Here is a 19,297-nt window from a genome sequence, read left to right on the forward strand (position 1 = left end):
AAAATATAGTTTACACCTGTAAGTTTTTATTAGTCTAATGTCTGAATTGTTCAACACAACAGTGGCATAATTGTTTCAATTGTACTTAAAAGATGTAATTAATTTCTAAGATTTAAGAAATTAATCGATATTAGGCATTTAAACTTATAATAAAATGCTCATTTATTTTGATTTCCTTACGACCTGCTGAATAAACATATATTAGAAAATTAAAGAATTAGTAAAAGAGGTTCTAAAAAACTCTTTTACTTTTTCACTTACCATCCATCCATATTACAAGTACACTTTTCAAATGTAATTTAAAAATTGGGCAACCCTGACTGGTCCAGTAGTCATAATCATCAAAGTAACAATCAATATCTGTGATCTGTCATTTCTTGACTCTACTAAACGTCAAATGCGGTATCCAAAATTTGACTCCCAACATTGATTGTTTTCTAGGTATATATAACTAAAATTAAATGGTAATATATTTTCTTGATTATAAGACATTTTAGTTTGCTTCAAAAATGGGTGATACAGATGATTTTTTCGATGGTGACGGGTTAGTAATGTTATGCATGCTTTTTTTTTAATTCCTATTTTACCTCTTGTTTCATTTACAATTAAAACGATTTTTCACTATTTTATTTATAAAGCCTTAACAAACAAGTTGCATATCTTGATATTTTATTTTCTGGCTTAAGAATCTGAACACTCTTCTTTTTCTGTCATGGTAAGCTCTTGCTTATTATTTATAGGCAAAGACACACATATAGTGTGTATCAGCTATATTTAAAAAAAAAAACACAATTATTTCATGACGCTTATACATAGTTATATCAATGTTATACTAATATAAATACATACAATAATCAAGTTTAGTATTTTTATTTTTAGTTATATATTATATTCCATTTATTTAATATATTTTCAAGAATAGTTCTATCATTTCAATTTAAAGTATTTGCTTACAATTTCATTTCATATTTTTATTTAAATATATATGCCATCAAATTGTAAAACTATTTGGGGACGACTTGACTTGAATTAATATTGATATATTACATCTATATACAATAAATTTATATATACATTTCCAAATCATATTAGGAATATTTATCATTGATTAGAGTAACATGAACTTAATATTAATTTGGCATTATAAAAACTATAAATTTTGAAACAAATATTTTAATTTATTGTGTATATTGAAACCTTTACAGGACAATGGAATCATTACCAACATCACCTGAAGTCACCTACAACTGGGTTGATATAACTACGGATTTTTTTAAAAATATTCAAGGTATAATTGTTTTTAAAAAGTATTTGTCTATAAAACTTTATTTTTTACCCAATTCCTAAAGACCACTACTGTCCATAGACAATTGGCACTATTAGAAATATTAACCATTCTTCACATTGTTAGATGAATATATGATAGAAGATGATCTCTTGTGCTTGTTGATATTGACACTCACTGACCCTTCAAACTGGAAAAACAATACTGAGTATTGGTTTGACTGTATAATATTTAATGTATAGGTGGTACCTGCAGGCCGGGCTTACACAAAACTTACTACCAAGTAAATAAAATACCATCAATTATGTTTTTAGATCTTCAGTTAGGCGAACTGTTGCATGATGGACATCTATTTGGGTTATTCGAGGCGATGTCTGCCATTGAGATGATGGACCCCAAAATGGATGCTGGAATGTTATGTAATAGAGGCAATCCAAAGCCCTTAAACTTTCAGCAGGCTGTATTGGTAAGATTAGCATATTTTGATTTCATACCCAAAAATAAAATCATGACCATACATAAGAAATATCTATATTTGTTTTTCCAATTAATCTTTATTATTAAAAGACTAATTATAATTTATTATATCACAATTGTTCATTGGAATGTTCTCTTGTTCTCTACATATTAACAGCATTATAGTAGCAATTTCTTTATTAGTTCATCACCTATGACACCTATAACATACAGACCTAACATTAAAATTAAAAATCTATCAGTAAAGGTTGATATAATTATATCTACAATAAATATAAAGATAATCACATGAACTATTAACACATTGATATTATTATGGGCTGATACAGCCTGATACCTACACATTATTATTTGTTTTTAGTTGATTAAAAATGAATGGAATGTAATCACATATTTTGTTCACAAGATAATTTTGTAATGTCCTAATTATTTTCTTTCAGAGTGGGAAATTAAAAATTGATGACTTAGAACCAAGTGAGATCATAGGAATAATAGATGCGACAGTGGCTTGCATTGTTTCTTGGTTGGAAGGCCACTCTCTAGCACAAACAGTATTTACTAATGTATATTTACACCAACCTCATTCAATCATCAACAATCCTTTGAAAGCATATTGCATCGCTGTCTACAAACTCCTGGATTGTATAAGAGATTGTATAACAAAGTAAGGATATTGTTATCATTATGCCATTTGTGTTTTGTCTGTTTTTTTTTAATATTCACCTTATTTGAGACAATTTGATAACACCATACAACAGAACAGACATCAATAGAATCCATTTTGGGGAATTGCAAAAATATTCTGCATTTATGTTGTTGTAATAGTTGGTGTTAAGGCTCTGTACAAGGATATCTGGGTTGTGACTAACCCACTCATAGCATGTTCTACCACGAAGGATTTGAATCTATGAATTTCCTTTGTAATATAAATTCCATATTAAATTTTATAAATTAGATGAAATTATCATTTGTAAAAGTAATTTGAATTTACTCTTGAACTGTCATTAGAATTCCCTAAATACTAATGACAGTTCAAGGGAATATATTTAGGGGATACTAATGTCTAATATGACCAACTAAAAAAATAAGATTAAATTATAAAATAAAAAATTGTATATTCAAGTACATCTAATAAAAAATAAAAACAATTTGTATTGTACAGCGCTGTCATAAGCACCATATAATACACATAATGTATATGTATGTAACACAGTCTATTAGACATTAAATATAAGTTATTAAAAAAGTGGCCTTTAATTCTTTACAGGGCACAAGTATTCGAAGAGGAAGATTTTCTTCCCATGGGCTATGGCTATCGTCTAGGTTCAAATCTACAATCAGGAAACCAGCATGATGCCAGCTTAGAAGTCAGTGAACAAAAATGTATATCAATGTTACGTGAACAGGAAGAAGAGCTGAATAAAAAAGCTAGAAGTCAAGAGGATGAGGTACAGTTTCATTTGTTTATTGTAATTGTTTTCACACAGTTCTACTATGTTGCAAGTTTGTTGGTTGGTCATTCTTTTACACACACAGTAACAAATCCTCTCTTATATACTGTTGTATACAACTTGTCCGAAAGAGTTACTATATTTTATTGATTAATATATAAATTTGATGAATTAACAATTAGTTTTCTCAATTAAAGTAATCATTATTATTTAAATTAGAACTCTGATCATATAATTAAAACAATCAAGATATATTCATTTAAAAAAAGTTCTGTGAAAGAAAAGTATTTGTCTGAGAAACTTTTTTTTTATCTGATTGTTAGCTATCACTAATGTCCATAGACAATGTATAATATCCAATAATGGCACTGTTAAAACTTTTGACCAATTTTACCTTTAGTTACCTTTGGTAATTAAGATGATTAGTCCCTTGTACCTTGTAGTAGTTACACTGCCTCTTCAAATTGGAACTTTTGATGGACTAATAATTAGTTTTCTCTATTAAAGTAATCATTATTATTTAAATAAAGATACCGATTAGACATGAACAATCTTTAACCATGAATGTCAATGATACAAGTATTTAAATTTGTATGATTGACATTCATGGTTTATCATAACATTTCGGTCTTGTTTTCTGGTAAATAGTGGACAAAGTGCTTATTTTTCATAAGTATAATGTGACGATGATAATTATTACTTACAAAAGAGGCAAATGTCTTTTGGGTCAAGCCTCCTCACTCTGTCATGGTAGCATGCGAAAGCGATCCTGTGACGCTCGCTGAAGAGACGGAAAGGGTACCGCTGTTGTGTTTTTGTGGGTAATCTGGTGTACTAAGGCGTGCTAAGCGTCCTGAGCACCGGCGAGTCCTACACACTCCCACGTCATGTTAGGGAAACGTGGAACACATTTTTCCAGTGAGAAATAAAGGGCTCCTCGCTATGTATATACATTTATCACCAAGAATAAGATGAAACATATGAATACAGCGATGCTTTCCTATATTTTAGACTACAATCTTTGATTAAGATCCATATAATCCATCCAATTGACCGGTCCATTCGGTTCTATAATTATTAATTTAAGTATTGAATATATTTTCAGGCTAATAACTTATGGGCTGCATTAGCGGCTCGGATTCGATTTACGAGAATGTTCTACCAAGCTCTGCTTTTAATAACAAAGAGAGATTCCCAGTCTGGTGCGGATTGTGTTGCTCTGTTGAACGGCTGCTCTGAAATGATGAAGGTGATCATAAAGACGGCCAGTAAAGGAACCCAACCGCTTGAAAACCGTAAGTTATTGTTAAAATTAGAACGGTGTTCCTGTAGATTTCGTAGTGTTTTGTTTCTCGCTAATTTAAAGACTTATTGTATTCATTTAAAGTCTGTTCCAGTCACAAGAGGACAAAAGCCAAATAAAAACACATTTCACAGCTCAAAAGTTGTCGAAACTGTTATTGAAACTTAGGAAATGAAATTAATTTGGATAGAAGTAGGTCAATTGAATACATTTGTATTATAAATAAAAATATATTAGTCAAGAACTAGTATACAATATATTTAGCACAATATTATTTTGCTTGGCATACGCAAATCTAAGATTAGTTTATCTCTATTCCTTCTTCGATCGGAATAGGCCAAAGTGTATACTGTGAGTCCTGTACAGTACACATTATTGATTCGGATTTTTTAAAGATAAATCTTCGTATAAGTAATTTGATATATTTTAAATATATACATTCTAAAATGATAATAAAATATTTATTTGTATTTCTCATTTCAAGATCATTCCTTTGATATGTCAAATGAAACCTCTTTATTAGAATTCTTTAAACTAATTTCATCACATAACTCTGTATTTTATGGTCTAGATTTAGATATTTTTTTGTGTACACTTTAGACATTTTAACGAAAATCCTGAACCCTATAAAAGGGCCACAAGTGTCTGGAATAATCTTCTATGATATCATCTATTAAGACAGTTATTGTTTTCAGTAGATATACCCAACCCAATGGGTTTTGAGCCAATGATAAACCAACGCCTCTTGCCGCCAACGTTTCCTCGATACACGCGCATCAAGCCAAGACTCGAAGCGTTGCAGTACTTCGACGATCTCGTCACGAGACTCCGACACGCGTGGAAGATTAAATCCTGTACAAATTTTCACACCGCCTTGGTAAGTAACCAATAGACATTTGAATATATAAAGCAATGGTTAACGACTCGTTCTCATGATAAAAATGTGTGAAAGCCAGATGTTTAAAGCAGTTTTAGTGTTTACATTTCCTAGTAGAACCCGTCGAATTCATAGTTTTTTGGTTATATATATAAATTGAATACGATATAATTAAAAGATATATATAAAGAGTGACCTGTGGAATGTGTTACTAAGCACTTTTTTCAAGCGCACTCATCAATTAAGCACATTCACAAGGTGTTTGGCATAGGGTAGGCAGTCGGTAGCAAAAGTCTTCCAAGTCTATTTCTTATACAGCTTACATACAATATGACCTATATAATAAGGGCAAGGTCATGATGAGGCAATTTACACTACAATTTTATTCTTTCTAGGACTTTTTCATGGAATTCAGCAGGCAACGTGCGTGTATACTATCTAGATCTGCTCTACAGTTGCTATACTTGAGTCCATCTCCAGCGATAACTGCGTCTATGGCTCAGAGTAATGTCAATAGTCCTCAAGGACGGCAACGACCTCAGCATGCGTTTATTGAAATCCTGAGAGAGTCTGTAAAGTCATTTGTAAATCCACCGGCGCTATCCCTGAAGTCTACTATTGGACCAAATCCACCTGTAAGTGAAATGAGTTTTGTAAATTTCTATCAATTAATAATTAAACTTACCTTAAAGATGTTTTATGATACGAGTGAATTGCCCCAGCTTTGTATGGGTGCAATTTTACATATTGTTATTGGCTGTGAGCCAATAATCCCTTTATACCCTTATTATAAGTACATAAGCCCTTAATAGGGCTTAAACACTCCTATGATTTTTTAAAATCACCAATATTCTGCGCCTATTTCTTAATTTTTTTTTCTAAGAACTTTCTACAAAGTATTAGAAGACTTAAAAAAATATATTTTGTATAAATTGTAGTATATAGTATAAATTAATTTAAATTTCGATGTCCAGTTTTAAATACGAGTTATCTGGATAGACATTATAATGTACAAGTCTCACATAGTCTAATACGCTAGCGATTATAACAAGACAAACTGGAATAACAATACTGGAAATATATCAAACAAAGTTGACATGTTTTTTAAAATATGAAGTACTAACTTTTGTTACTAAACTACACCCATAAGCTTAAAAAAAATAAAAAATATAAAAAAAAATTTGAACTCCACGGCGGGGAATCGAACCCCGGTCTCCCGCGTGACAGGCGGGGATACTTACCACTATACTACCGAGGATTGTAATGATATTTTCGAAATTCTCATTCAAGTTCATCCATTGATTATTTATTAATATAAACTCGTTAGCTTTCATTGGCCCAAGCAGTGACGTCATAGCAGTTGAAATGTATAAATAAAACATAGGTACCTATTTGTTAATCGAATATAAATTAATGTAAGTAGGTTTTTATATGTAATATCTTAATAGTATTTTAGGCGTTTTTTATAACATCTCTAGAATAACATAAGCAAAAGTTTTATTTCCGTTAATATTATTATTACTTTTCTTAAAATAAAAGTATAATAAAAATATAACACAGGGGTCAATATACCTACGTTCGCAACTTTAATGAAAATGTAATGTTCGTGTTGCAGGCGCGCGAGTTCGTGGAGAACTTCCTGGTGCGCTGCGTGCGGCCGTTCGCGGTGCTGGTGCAGGTGTGCGGACACAACCGCGCGCGACAGCGGGACAAGCTGGCGCTGCTGCTCGACGACTTCGCCGCGCTGCAGGAGGAGGTACCTTACTTCCCGTGGACGATTGTTCGCTGGCAACATTACTATATATTTGAATCGACTCAAGTAATGAACGTGCACGAAGACGTACGTCAGTCAGGTTCAGTACGGAATTACTGTCATTATTGCAGGCGCTCTGGGCCGAATTTAGGTAACCGGGCCGACTGTCCCGGGGCCACCACAAGAGAGATACCGACGTGTTAACAATTTTAATTCAATATTTATGTTACGATATCTAGATATATGGAAATTATAATAATATTGAGTACTATATATATACTTACAAAAAAAGTAAATTACGTTCGTCCTTGAGTTTCCTCCTAGCTCGATTCTATGTTCATTAAAATCTAACAAACAAACAAATATAAAAGTGTCAGTTATTTTGAAAAACACAGACAGACATTTCGATTTTTCTGTTTTTCTGGATACAGATTGAACAATTGCAAAGCCAGGGGTCACTAGTTGGTATTTTGATTTGTGGTTTTCAATTCATTTTCACTTTTAAATTGATTTTAATATCTCACTCATGGATGGGATACAGGGATGGAGAACATTTCTGATGGTGTAATCCACTTTCCATCGGGTGGGTAATGAGCCAGTCGGCCAGTGTTATAATTCTACGATGTATCGCAGGCGGAGAGCGTGGACGCGCTGGTGAGCGGCGCGGCGGGCTCGGCTCCACGCGCGTGTTTTGGCACGTGGATCCTGTACCACGTGCTGCGCGTCATGATCGCCTACCTGCTGTCCGGCCTCGAACTCGAGCTGTACAGCGTGCACGAGTACCATTACATCTTCTGGTGAGCATGACCGTACAACAGACAACACACAGCGAGCACATTTCTAATCCCAGTTTAAAATTGGAACACCTAACTTCCATACGCTATTGAATACAGACGACGTTAAATAACGAAACAATTGATTAAGTTGATTGATATAAAAAAAAAAAAAATCTTGTAGATTATGTCGTGTTGTGGCTAGAACTTTAAAGTAGTAGTTACATACCTATAGTTACGTTACATATTTAGAAGTAGAAGAAGAGGTCGACAATTCACAGGATTGCAGCACCACATACTTCATACATTAGGTGATAATTCATGTTACAATGTGTGTGTGACACATTAATGAAAATGTTGTGAGAAAGATTTTGAGAATGTATGTGGATGGATATAGAGGTAGGGGACGACCCAAGAAACGATGGATGGATTGTGTGAAAGACGATATGGTTAGAAATAATGTTACTTGTGAGATGACGTCTGAGAGAGAGGTATGGAAGAAGAAGACATGCTGCGCCGACCCCAATTAAAATTTGGATAAGGGCAGGAGGATGATTATATGATGAGTGTCTGACACATGATGTAATTGCGTGACTACCTCTGAATTGCGGTCTATGAAAAGTAATTATTATTTATCGTTCCGAAATAATAAAACATAGGATGCGATGTTGTCGCGCAGGTACCTGTATGAGTTTCTGTACGGTTGGCTGGTGTCGGCGCTGGGCCGGGCCGAGAACCTGTCGGGGGAGCGAAAGGACCCCAAACGTATCGCAGCTCGCAAGAAGAAACGCAGCCGACCGTACGCCAGGGAGGGCCTCATGTGTCAGGTCATGCAGAACATGTGCGGCGGGTACTTCAAGGTACGACTCGCAGAGATATGTTTATTGCATTCCAGCTGGATCCATAGTTTCGTACGTGTTTAATTTAAATTGTATACAACCCGGTCACAGAATATTGGCAACCGGCGTCGATGACTTTATATAAGGGTACTGGTACGGTGTGAAAAACAAACATCACTAGAAATATATGTTTTAAGTAATGATTATTTATTAAAAAAAAAAAACTAGGCTAGCGCAAAGCGCTGAAGGGGATCTCGTTTCCCTCATTACTTGCACAGATATTGTGACTGTGTTGTTCTAGCTCATTTTATATATGTTACTGTAAAAGCTCAAACTAAGGTAAATCTTAAGATTTTCCAGTAAAACGTAACGTAAATGTAAGTATTTATTATAAAGGAACGACTTTTTCGGACTTTTACCATTCCAACCTAATCTAACCTTACATTTAAATCCTAAGATTTACCAAGTGAATGATTGTAAAAGTTCGAATCCCAAAGTTTTATGGACATTTACCATTCATAATCGGTAAATCTTAGGTTTTATTGAAAAATCTTAAGATTTACCGTAGTTCGAGCTTTGACAGTGACGTATACACACAGAATGAACCCATAATATTCTTCTTTTCAATTAAATATCAGAAGGCTTAGGCAAGTGCAAGTCAAGTCCCTGCGATTTATACTGATTTTTTTCTGTCACTCTTTGGTCACATAACATATTAAATATATGTAATTAATATGAAATTTATACATGTGTTGTCTTTAAATTATAATACCGTTTAACTTATCTGGACCGTACATATTGCCAGTTTGTAAACACTCATTGTTATTAACTAGTACGCTGTGGTCATTTTTGGAGACTATTTCAATTAGTGAGCTAATAAGTAACTCATGAATAATTTCTCCAACTGGACGTTCATTATCATAAATAGTTCTCAAAACTAAAGTCTAAAATTCTATTAAAAGAGATAATAATATTTCCGAAAGCAGAACTGTAGTTCTGGGCACATATTTTTATTGTTATCTAAGAAAATATGAAATAGTATCCAAACAATAGTTTAAAGGTATTAATTAAAAGAAATATTTATCGTTCAATTCAATTGTTTACAGGTTATCAATTTTTGAGTGTTTTTTGTTTTTTTTTTTGGGAAATATAGTAGATTAGATATTTTTTAAATTTAAAATAAGAACATAAACCGGGGGCATAATTGAGGAGGCCAGATGAGTGTTGAAAATTGAACATGTTCCATCGTTTGTACATCATGATACACAATTGGGCATCATGTTGCACTATTTGTACAACGCGTTGCACAATTGAGCTTCATGTTGCACAATTTCTACAGTGACGTCACGAGAGCAATATAGCGTTGGAAAAGCATACTATTGTCAAACGTTCATTGTTTTCTATTTCAGCTGGTTTTATTTATGTCAATCTCCGTGGGAAATGTACATCACAAATTATTGAGAGCAGTTCCTCATCAGACGTCGTGTCTTTGTATTTTTAATTTTCTTCGGAGCTATTTTTTGATGTATGGTCATTAAACACACAACACACGGACAAACATTCCTACACGCACGCCCACACACACACACACAAGTGCGTCCGCATATACTCACAAGACGCGGGTGGGCACACGCGCACGAACGCTTTCTACTCTAAGCGATATACGTACACTTTGTTCGTCCGTTTAGAACATCTCCAAAATGGTGGCTGTTTGATAATAATAAGAATAAATGATAAATTTATTTTCACTTTTTCTTGCACGTGATAAGGATTAATTGTTTATAATTTGGGGCATTAATTTAGTACTTAGTCATATTGTTGGAAGACGGAAGTCGAAGAAGTAAATAAAAGTCACAAATGGCAAACACAATGAGGCTCTTTTACGTCGTCATTCGCCATCTCCGCCGAATTCAACACCAGTGTGTGCGTGTGGCGCGTGTACTACGTACTTAATCGCTTCTTATTGTGAGTGTGCGTGCGTGCCTCTGTAGTCGACTACAGTATACTGGACCCGTTCGTCGCTTTTTATAATAATATTTCGCTATATGTACATGTTTTTCTTTCATATTTATTTATTAGTTTTCTCTAATTATATCTTTCGATAATCATCAATATCGCTGTTTAAAATGTTTTTATAAATATATTTTATTAATTTCTGACGAATATATATTTCACAGGCTCTAGTCGCTTTTAAACTGCAAGGAAAGATCCGCCAGCCGCAGTCCGAGTTCGATAACGAAGCGGTCCGCTACAAGCATAGATTCGCCCCGCTGTCAGTCCTCACGCCCCCGCAGGTTCATTACCACGAGTTCTGTGAAATGACGCAGCCATTTCAGTAAGTTTTATATGTACTGTCCTTTGTGCTAACCTGACTGTTCACGAACAAGCATTAGGTCAGTGTAATTATCAACATGGAACTGAGATGTTCAACTCATACGCTCAAACCCAATAAAATAAAAACACTGGATTTTTATATTATTGAATTTGTGTTTATAATTCAACTCTTGCTCGCCGGTGTGGGATAACTTCGTGAGGTGACCTCCAAGTGTAGTCATCTAAGTATCTAGTAATACAAAGGCTGAGTAAAAACCACAAATAAAAATAATAATACATATGTCAAAGTAATGTCTTGTATCAAATATTTAAAGGTATCGTAATTTTGTCTAAATATTTATTACAGATATGAAAATCCTATAATTCTGTACGTAGCTGGATGTAAACATTTCCAGCAAGCGAGAACGTTTTTAGAGACGGTAACAACACCGGACCAGGAGGTGCGTATACACTTGTCTAAATTACGTACTAATTATACGTAATTATTTACTATAGTAGTTTAGATTAATAAATGACCCTCAGTACTCGACCTTCTAGTTCACTTTAATTTGTTCAATGATTATATATCCTATATAAAGAGGAAGATTGTTAAATATATATCAGGCAATACAATACTACCCCTATCACAATACGACCGGTATGTCCTAGACAGATTAACGGTAGCAGTCAGTTGATCCGTAATCACCACCGCCCATAGACAATGGAAATATTAACCATTCCTTACATCGCCAATGCGCCACCAACATTGGAAACTAAGATGTTATGTACCCTGTATCTGTAGTTACACTGGGTATTGCTATGCGGTAGAATATCAAATAGAATAGTAGAAGTGTGGGTGGTACCTACTCTGACGGGCTACCACAAAGCCCTACCATCAAGTAAATTTGTATTGTATTTGCATCTCACGCACACAGACACGTTGTAAGCACGAACGTCACTCACTACTAATGCACGCCGATATAATTTCACCTTTCTAATTGAATAGACCATACCAGAGATAATTCAAGATTTCGACCGACGGTGTCAATTCAATGTCAAAATTGTTTATTTGGCTTCTCTCCGTGGGAATTTACTGGAATGCCAATTCCATAAAATCGGTTATTACAATAGCGGAATATTAACTTGGACATTTTTTTATAAGTAACTGTTTTGTTTCAGGTAACGGATCTTCTGAAAGTAGCGAAAACGAATTTTGTAGTTTTAAAATTGCTGGCCGGCGGTCATAAAAAGGATTCGACGACGCCTCCTGAGTTCGACTTCTCGGTGCATAGACATTTTCCTATAATTAAATTAGTGTAATAAATTCTACAAGATAAACATTTAACATTTTTATAGATACGATTTTATAGACGGAGAGTAACTTCAATTTGAGACGAAAATTTATATTATAATTTTATTATAAAATATGAAATTATTTATGATTATGAAGTTTTAGTTCAATCGACTAATATTTAGTGGAAGGTGTAACTGTACATACTGTATTAGTAACGTGTTTAAATAAATATTGTGGCTTATATGGAATATAATATTATAAAATCTTATTTGTTTTTTTTTTCCCCTCTTTTTAAATTGTATTGGATGTAATCTTGGAAGTCCCAAGTAGTATGACAGGGTAGAATGATCGTCTCAATTATTGATATTTTGATTAATAATAGGTAAAAAAATCGACCTCCGTGGTCGAGTAGTGTGTACACCGGTTTTCATGGGTACGCCACTCCGAGGTCCCGGGTTCGATTCCCTTCCGAGTCGATGTAGAAAAAGTTCATTAGTTTTCTATGTTGTCTTGGGTCTGGGTGCTTGTCGTACCGTCGTTACTTCTGATTTTCCATAACACAAGTGCTTTAGCTACTTACATTGGGATCAGAGTAATGTATGTGATGTTGTCCAATATTTATATTTATTGATATATATATATACAAATATACATTCCTCCATTTGGATGTTATTCGGATATTGGTTCGGATTTTATTGACATATTTATGCACTGACAGCTTATGTCATTTTTAACTCGTGGATAAGTCTCAGTAAAAAAAAGATACAAACGGAAAAATGCTAACTTGTGACTTGACAATCAAATACCTTTATTAAATATAGTAAGTAATCAGTCTAGATTTGTTGAATAGGGTATATTATTATATATAAAGGGGATTTTTCTAATAAAAAGCCGCAAAAATATATTTCGGCAAAATAAACAGGCTTTGTTGCCATAAAATTATGAATCATTTTTATATCCCCGTAAAAAAGGTGTTAGTAATTTTGGTGGCGTCATATTGTTAAAAACAACAGTTGTGTATGTACGTCCGGCACTCATTCAAAGTTAACAACTATAAATATCTTTTGGGAAAATAATGAGTTAGCCATAGCCATCGTGTGTAGTGTACAACTACTAGTATTAAACTTTATATACATATATTTAATTAAGTATATTTCTACATATATTTTAATTTTTATTAAATTACATAATTTAATTTTCACTCACGAAAGTTGCCCAGTCGAGATGGCTCTAAGTTAGAATGCGTGCACCTTATCCGATGATTTTGGGTTCAAACCCAGGCAAGTATCACTTAATTTTCATGTGCTTAATTTGTATTTGTAATTAATCTCGTGCTCGTCGGTGAAAGAAAACATCGTGAAGAAACCTGCATGTGTCTAATTTCAACGAAATTCTTCCACGTGTGTATTCCACCAACCCGCATTGGAGCAGCGTGGTGGAATGTGTTTCAAACCTTCTCCTCAGCCTTAGCCCAGCAGTGGCAAATTTACAGGCTGTCAATACCCTATTTACTAAGTATTACAATTCATTATTGATTGTTTTGGGTTGGTGCCCGTTGTTACTCAATAAATCAGTCCGGGACGAGACGTCGTTCTGAATGGACCTGTGACATTTCTCCTCAATTACAGGGCACGGAGGGTGTGAGGTTTCGATCGAGCAAGGTCGACGACGTATATTCACCTCTTAAGAAGCTTTAGTGATATATTGAAGACGCGCCTTAGAAACAATACATTACGTAAACAAATAATAATAATAGAATATTTATGTATGAAAAGGGAATTATAATTTAAATCAATCGAAATTAATCTATACAAAGATGTGCACATGAAAGGGTTGAATACTTTACTATATTTTATTAGTTCATAGTGTAGCAATTAGCAAATAAATATTTTACATCAAATATTATTATTAAATAATATTAAAAATCGGCATATTTTGTTGACGCGATAATCATTCACAAAATTATATAACATTAATTAGTCAAGCCTTTTTCCAATATGTTAGGACTTAACATGGGCGAGGATCAGTTATAAATCTGCAATCCGTAGTCATGATTTTATTTATAGACGTCAACGCCGACTCCACTTACGTAGAGTTCGTATTTATTTAATTAAACTTATTAGAAATGACAGCAGCGACGTCTGAGCTGAAGCGTTGAATCCATTTCATTGAACACTGTTTCTACATGTGCAATGATTACGTAAATATTTTGAAATTAAAAAAAAAAAAACCTGCAAATAAAAATTTTATTGTAATAACCAAGTATAGTCTAGTAATAAATTATATATATAATAAAGTTCATACGACAAATCTTAACATATATACAAGAAAATTGCAATTCAAACGCGAAGTGGCGTGGTGATGCACTATTATCGCCACAGAATAAAAATTAGTCTTAGTTGAAGTATTTTCAAATACATACCTAGCTATAATTAAACGTTTAAAAATATATTAAGGTTATGATGATGGCTTTTAAAGTAAGTATTATTTTTAATTTATTTGATATAATATATAAAAAATATATAATTATAGTACTCATTAATATATTATGGTATTATTTTTGCTTTAATGAGTTTCGCTTGTTATTATGCATTGGTCAAACCCTGTGACAGAATTTTAAATCTTTTTTACTCAACATATTAAACTGAAATTCATTCACTGTATTTGTTTGATTGCAAAGGTATAATAAATAAAATCCCATAAAAAGGTTGGTTTCCATATAAAATTATTTGCCTGCCAGTGCGTACAGTCGTACATGTTATGTACCTACACTACCAATTAATTTATCGACTAAAGTCAATAAACGCCTCGCAGTAAAACCAATTTAACTTAGTTAGGTAATTTATTCTATGTTTGATCACGTATCCATTTCGGTTAACCTATGTATCGCCAGCGTAGTGCTAAGTCGCAAAATGGTTATTATGAGTTACAAATGTCACAAAACTCGACAAATTTATTTTTTATAAAGAAGGAATAAATCATATTTATACTTAAATTAGATAAGTTTTTTATTTAAGTAAAATTTGTTAATATTACCGTTTACTTTATACATTTACATTCTGAAACATCTAATACCAAACAAAATACATAAAATCTTTAACTGCAAGTATGTGTTTCACATTGCTATTTTTCGAAGACTTTTGCCCAAAATAGGACACTGTCTTTCAATGTCGCGTATTTATTCATCAAAGAACTTAAACTTTGACTGTGGTCTGTGACAGTAGTTCGTGTTTTTAAATTTTTAGTCTATATGTTTCCTTGTGGTGAAATTGACCCCATGGGTAGACAAGGGTTGAAAATAAGTTCGCAAATGCGGTTCCTTCAAAAAGAGGTATGTTAGTATAGAAATATATTTATTTATTATTTTATATAATTGTGTAAATAAACATACTATTTAAAGTGCTTCATAACATGAGTAGTGTGAAATATGAGTACGTCAGACTATTGCTCGTCTTCATCGTCTGAACCCGCATCCGAGACGTCAGTGTAACAATCTTGCTCGAATGTTTTTACTTTCAGAAAATCGGTAGCTTGCGGTCCTGCAAAGAGCACAAAACACAATTAAATGTTGCTTAAACCTTATACATATTAACGGATATGGTTAAGGTCGGTAAACATGCAATATTATCAGAAAGGTTTTAGTGTATGTACAAATATCGAAAAGGAAATACTTAATAAGAACTCACTTTGTCTAAGAACTCACTACATCAGTCGTGATCGCTGAAAACCGACTTACAGAGATATGCCGTATTGATGATTGAATATTTTAAATGTTATAATTAATATAGTTTAGTTTAGTTTTAGTTCAAGGTTTGTCTTACATAATAGTTCTATATATATATAAATTCGTACTGTAAGAAAAAACTGGAAACTCACCTCAGAATACGAAGAGTGAAAAGTCAGAATGGTATATATGGTATTGACTAAAATGTATATGATACACGTATCCAAAACGGCGTATCACCGCAAGTATCTTATAGTACTTTACGAGTGAGATACGAAGTGATTTCTTACAGAATCGCACTGCAGATCCCGTCCATACCCATTATTTTATTTCGACTTGTGTTGTTTAGATATTGTATTATCGAATATGTAGGTTAGATACGATAACCCTACCTTACTTTAAATGAGTATTTACTGCGTTAAGTTTTTAAATATCACCGTTACGAGTTTTATTTATTGTTTTGATTCACTTAAAACATGTATATAATCAAAATAGTCTTGGCCATTTCTCAGTTCATTACGTAAACTTGTTGAAAATATTTTTACTTATTAGCAATTGGTAAATGTAATTGTAAATGGTCACCACATATGAAATATTTACCATTCTTCACATCGCCAATGCGCCACTAACCTCGGCAGCTGAGATGTTACGTCGCAGATACACTGACTTACTAACGTTTCAAACGGGACAACAATGCTAAGCATTACTATATTTCTGTATTTTTTTCCTGTCAGTACCCTTGTTTATCATAGCTATTACTTTCATTTAGCAGCTTGATCTGCTTGCGTGATTATAATTAATTAATAAGCGTTAATTGCGTATCAAAGTAATTTTCTTATTTAATTGAAGAACTGATAGTAGCTTTAAATTCATTTAATCTTGTAAAGTGCGTGATATCATAAGAATAGTCACAGATAAAGTATTAATTTGATTTGCATTAGTGATTTGCAAAAAATAATTATGAAATATTATAATATTACCTTCCATATAGACGACACTAGTACCGAAGTCCTGTACGGGGGTGGGAGTGATGGGGCGATTCTGTACGACCGCCGAAGCATTTTCCTCAGCCTCACCTTCTTCGTCGCTCTCAATAATAATTTCTATTTCTTCGCAATCCTCTACCTATTCCAATATATATTTAGAAAAAAAAAATAATAATAATTTTATCTTCAGATGTTTTATGAATATTGCAAATGTTTGAACATACCCGTATATCGAACGACTGTTGTTTATTCTTAAATTCTTGTAGCAATCTGGCAGAGCTGGGGGTGACACTGGGCGTTAGTTTCACGTAACTTGGTGAGGGCGTTCCCAGTTTACTGCAACCTTCGTTCACGTAACCCGCATCCAGGTTTAAGGCCAGTTGCGGCTTACCAAGACCACGTCGCCTTCGTAGCTGATATCCAGATCCGGATTCCTCGGCCATTGTTTTGAATCTATTTTACTAAATTAAAAATGTTTCCTCAAAATTTTGGTAAAAATATTTATTTTTAATTTAAAATATTTATTTATAATTTAAATAGGGAATATATTAATTTACAAATTTAAATTGAATTAGACAAAAAAGTATTATTACCTTTTTCGTCACAGGAGTGTTTGATAACGAAACGATGTTTACTACTTTCACTATTACACTTGTTTTAGTTAACTTTTATTCGAAACCTAGATAAACTTTCAGGTGAACAATGCCGAGAATGACTAAGGAGCAACGATGGACGCATCAGCATGAAGCCATATGACATTAATCTGTGGGTTCGGTTACAGTAGGAATAAACATTTTTACTGTTTAACAAAATTAAGATAATATAGGATGCAATTATATATCTATAACATGTATATTATTATTATAAACATTAACGATGTGACACTATATACAAAAAAATTGTCAAAACTGATATTAAATGGTCCGCTTTACCCCTTATATACTGGCTGTAAAATAACATCATCATCTAAGCATCTCGAACCGTGTAGCATGCACTATCAACTGTGGAATCTAAGATGTGTTCGGTGTGCATGTATACCGGCTCGCCTTCAAGTTATAGCATAGCATACAACGATACTATTTTTTCTTCAGATCCCATATCTCCGTCTTAACGGGGCATTGTCACAAAGGTTTTCAATCGCGTTTTATCGATTGACGAAAAACACAAACTAATTAGCTGAACCAAAATAAAAGTGATTATAATTAATAATAATATATTATTAAAACAGTTATATTTTGAATAGAAGTTAAATACATGATACAAGCATTTATTTATTAATAACGTTGTACAAGCGAATAACTCCCCTAATTTGCTTGCACGTAAGCACATTATTACAATTCGTTACTCGTGTATAGATTTATTAAAATTTAATAATAAACTTAAGCATTTAACTTTGTATTTTTATAAGAAATAACGATAAATCTTAATTACCTTATCGGACAATTTATGATAGTTTATTAAGAAGGCAAGGTAATAAGGATATTATAAAACATATTAATTTGATCTTATAAAAAGCGAAAAATGATGATAACAATAGGACGTAACTTAACTTGGCGCTTGAATACACATAATACCTTATAAAGTATTATATTATCATATTTGTGTGTATTAAAATAAACTTAAATCCAGGGTCGTATTCCTAAGTGCCTGTCTGAGGCCAATATTACACCCATAGTGCGTGACCGCAAAAAAGTACTAATTTTCAAATGAAAACTGTCTGGAACTTAATGTTCCAGGCGATCACCCCTCCAGCCCCAAGTAAACGTCGTCAGCCATTTTAATAATCAAATGAAAATTGAAGTTAACATTTTATTGACGCGTCATTATTTATGAAAAGTATTTTCTCAGCTCTTGTTTAAAATATTATGACAAGACGCGATTTTGTATAAACATTGCAAAGGTTTTCCACCCCTGTCACTTTTATGGTTTCACCACCTACTCAAATAATAACTTTTGTCGTTATGTACAATAACCCACATTTCAACAAACCATAATCGCAGATTTAATATAAGTATTTGTACTTACAAATTACAGGTAAAATTAAACGTCGCGTAAATACGACCGATTATGCAAAGGCTTCCTCCGATTTAGGGAAAATACATTCTACAGTTTTCTACCAAACAATACAACCACTGGTTAACGGATTGAGGCAGAATATTATTTGACAGATATAAGATTCTTCATGATGTTGTTATTTACCGACGAGCACATAATATCTACAT

The 19,297-nt window shown here is 33.1% G+C and overlaps 2 protein-coding genes and 1 non-coding gene across 6 annotated transcripts; 1 reads left to right on the top strand and 2 right to left on the bottom strand.

The window, feature by feature from the left end:
• The first annotated feature begins 381 nt into the window (after positions 1 to 381).
• Positions 382 to 12,630, top strand: LOC125066757 (N-alpha-acetyltransferase 35, NatC auxiliary subunit). Of its 4 annotated transcripts, none has more exons than XM_047675032.1 (14): positions 382 to 464; positions 1,206 to 1,288; positions 1,600 to 1,751; positions 2,203 to 2,426; positions 3,030 to 3,210; positions 4,319 to 4,508; positions 5,212 to 5,393; positions 5,789 to 6,028; positions 7,009 to 7,149; positions 7,780 to 7,943; positions 8,599 to 8,779; positions 10,936 to 11,093; positions 11,439 to 11,532; positions 12,251 to 12,630. In XM_047675032.1, exons 2-14 carry the CDS (start codon positions 1,210 to 1,212, stop codon positions 12,389 to 12,391), a joined length of 2,127 nt encoding a protein of 708 aa, XP_047530988.1. In that variant the 5' UTR covers positions 382 to 464; positions 1,206 to 1,209; the 3' UTR covers positions 12,392 to 12,630. The 4 variants fall into 4 exon arrangements, with proteins under 4 accessions (XP_047530988.1, XP_047530996.1, XP_047530972.1 ...); XM_047675040.1 differs by having other exon boundaries at positions 387 to 441; XM_047675016.1 differs by having other exon boundaries at positions 390 to 544.
• Positions 6,580 to 6,651, bottom strand: Trnad-guc. The gene has a single exon. It is a non-coding gene; the product is annotated as a tRNA-Asp (tRNA).
• Positions 12,631 to 15,533: 2,903 nt separating the features above from the next.
• On the bottom strand, positions 15,534 to 17,812 carry LOC125065109. The gene is made up of 4 exons (XM_047672545.1): positions 17,669 to 17,812; positions 17,300 to 17,536; positions 17,070 to 17,214; positions 15,534 to 15,904 (listed from the first exon to the last, which is right to left on the bottom strand). Exons 2-4 carry the CDS (start codon positions 17,516 to 17,518, stop codon positions 15,807 to 15,809), a joined length of 462 nt encoding a protein of 153 aa, XP_047528501.1. The 5' UTR covers positions 17,519 to 17,536; positions 17,669 to 17,812; the 3' UTR covers positions 15,534 to 15,806.
• Positions 17,813 to 19,297: the final 1,485 nt, after the last annotated feature.

The sequence above is a fragment of the Vanessa atalanta genome, chromosome 1 (assembly GCF_905147765.1).
Source record: "Vanessa atalanta chromosome 1, ilVanAtal1.2, whole genome shotgun sequence".
Classification (NCBI taxonomy): domain Eukaryota; kingdom Metazoa; phylum Arthropoda; class Insecta; order Lepidoptera; family Nymphalidae; genus Vanessa; species Vanessa atalanta.

Excerpts from the sequence above, each read along its gene's own strand:
- LOC125066757 (XM_047675016.1), top strand. The coding sequence starts at position 510 with ATGGGTGATACAGATGATTTTTTCGATGGTGACGG. Across the intron at positions 1,289-1,599 it reads TTTTTTTAAAAATATTCAAG|ATCTTCAGTTAGGCGAACTG; the intron begins GTATAATTGTTT and ends TTATGTTTTTAG. Across the intron at positions 11,094-11,438 it reads GAAATGACGCAGCCATTTCA|ATATGAAAATCCTATAATTC; the intron begins GTAAGTTTTATA and ends TATTTATTACAG.
- LOC125065109 (XM_047672545.1), bottom strand. The coding sequence starts at position 17,518 with ATGGCCGAGGAATCCGGATCTGGATATCAGCTACGAAGGCGACGTGGT. Across the intron at positions 17,215-17,299 it reads AACAGTCGTTCGATATACGG|GTAGAGGATTGCGAAGAAAT; the intron begins GTATGTTCAAAC and ends ATATTGGAATAG. Across the intron at positions 15,905-17,069 it reads TAGTGTCGTCTATATGGAAG|GACCGCAAGCTACCGATTTT; the intron begins GTAATATTATAA and ends TGCTCTTTGCAG.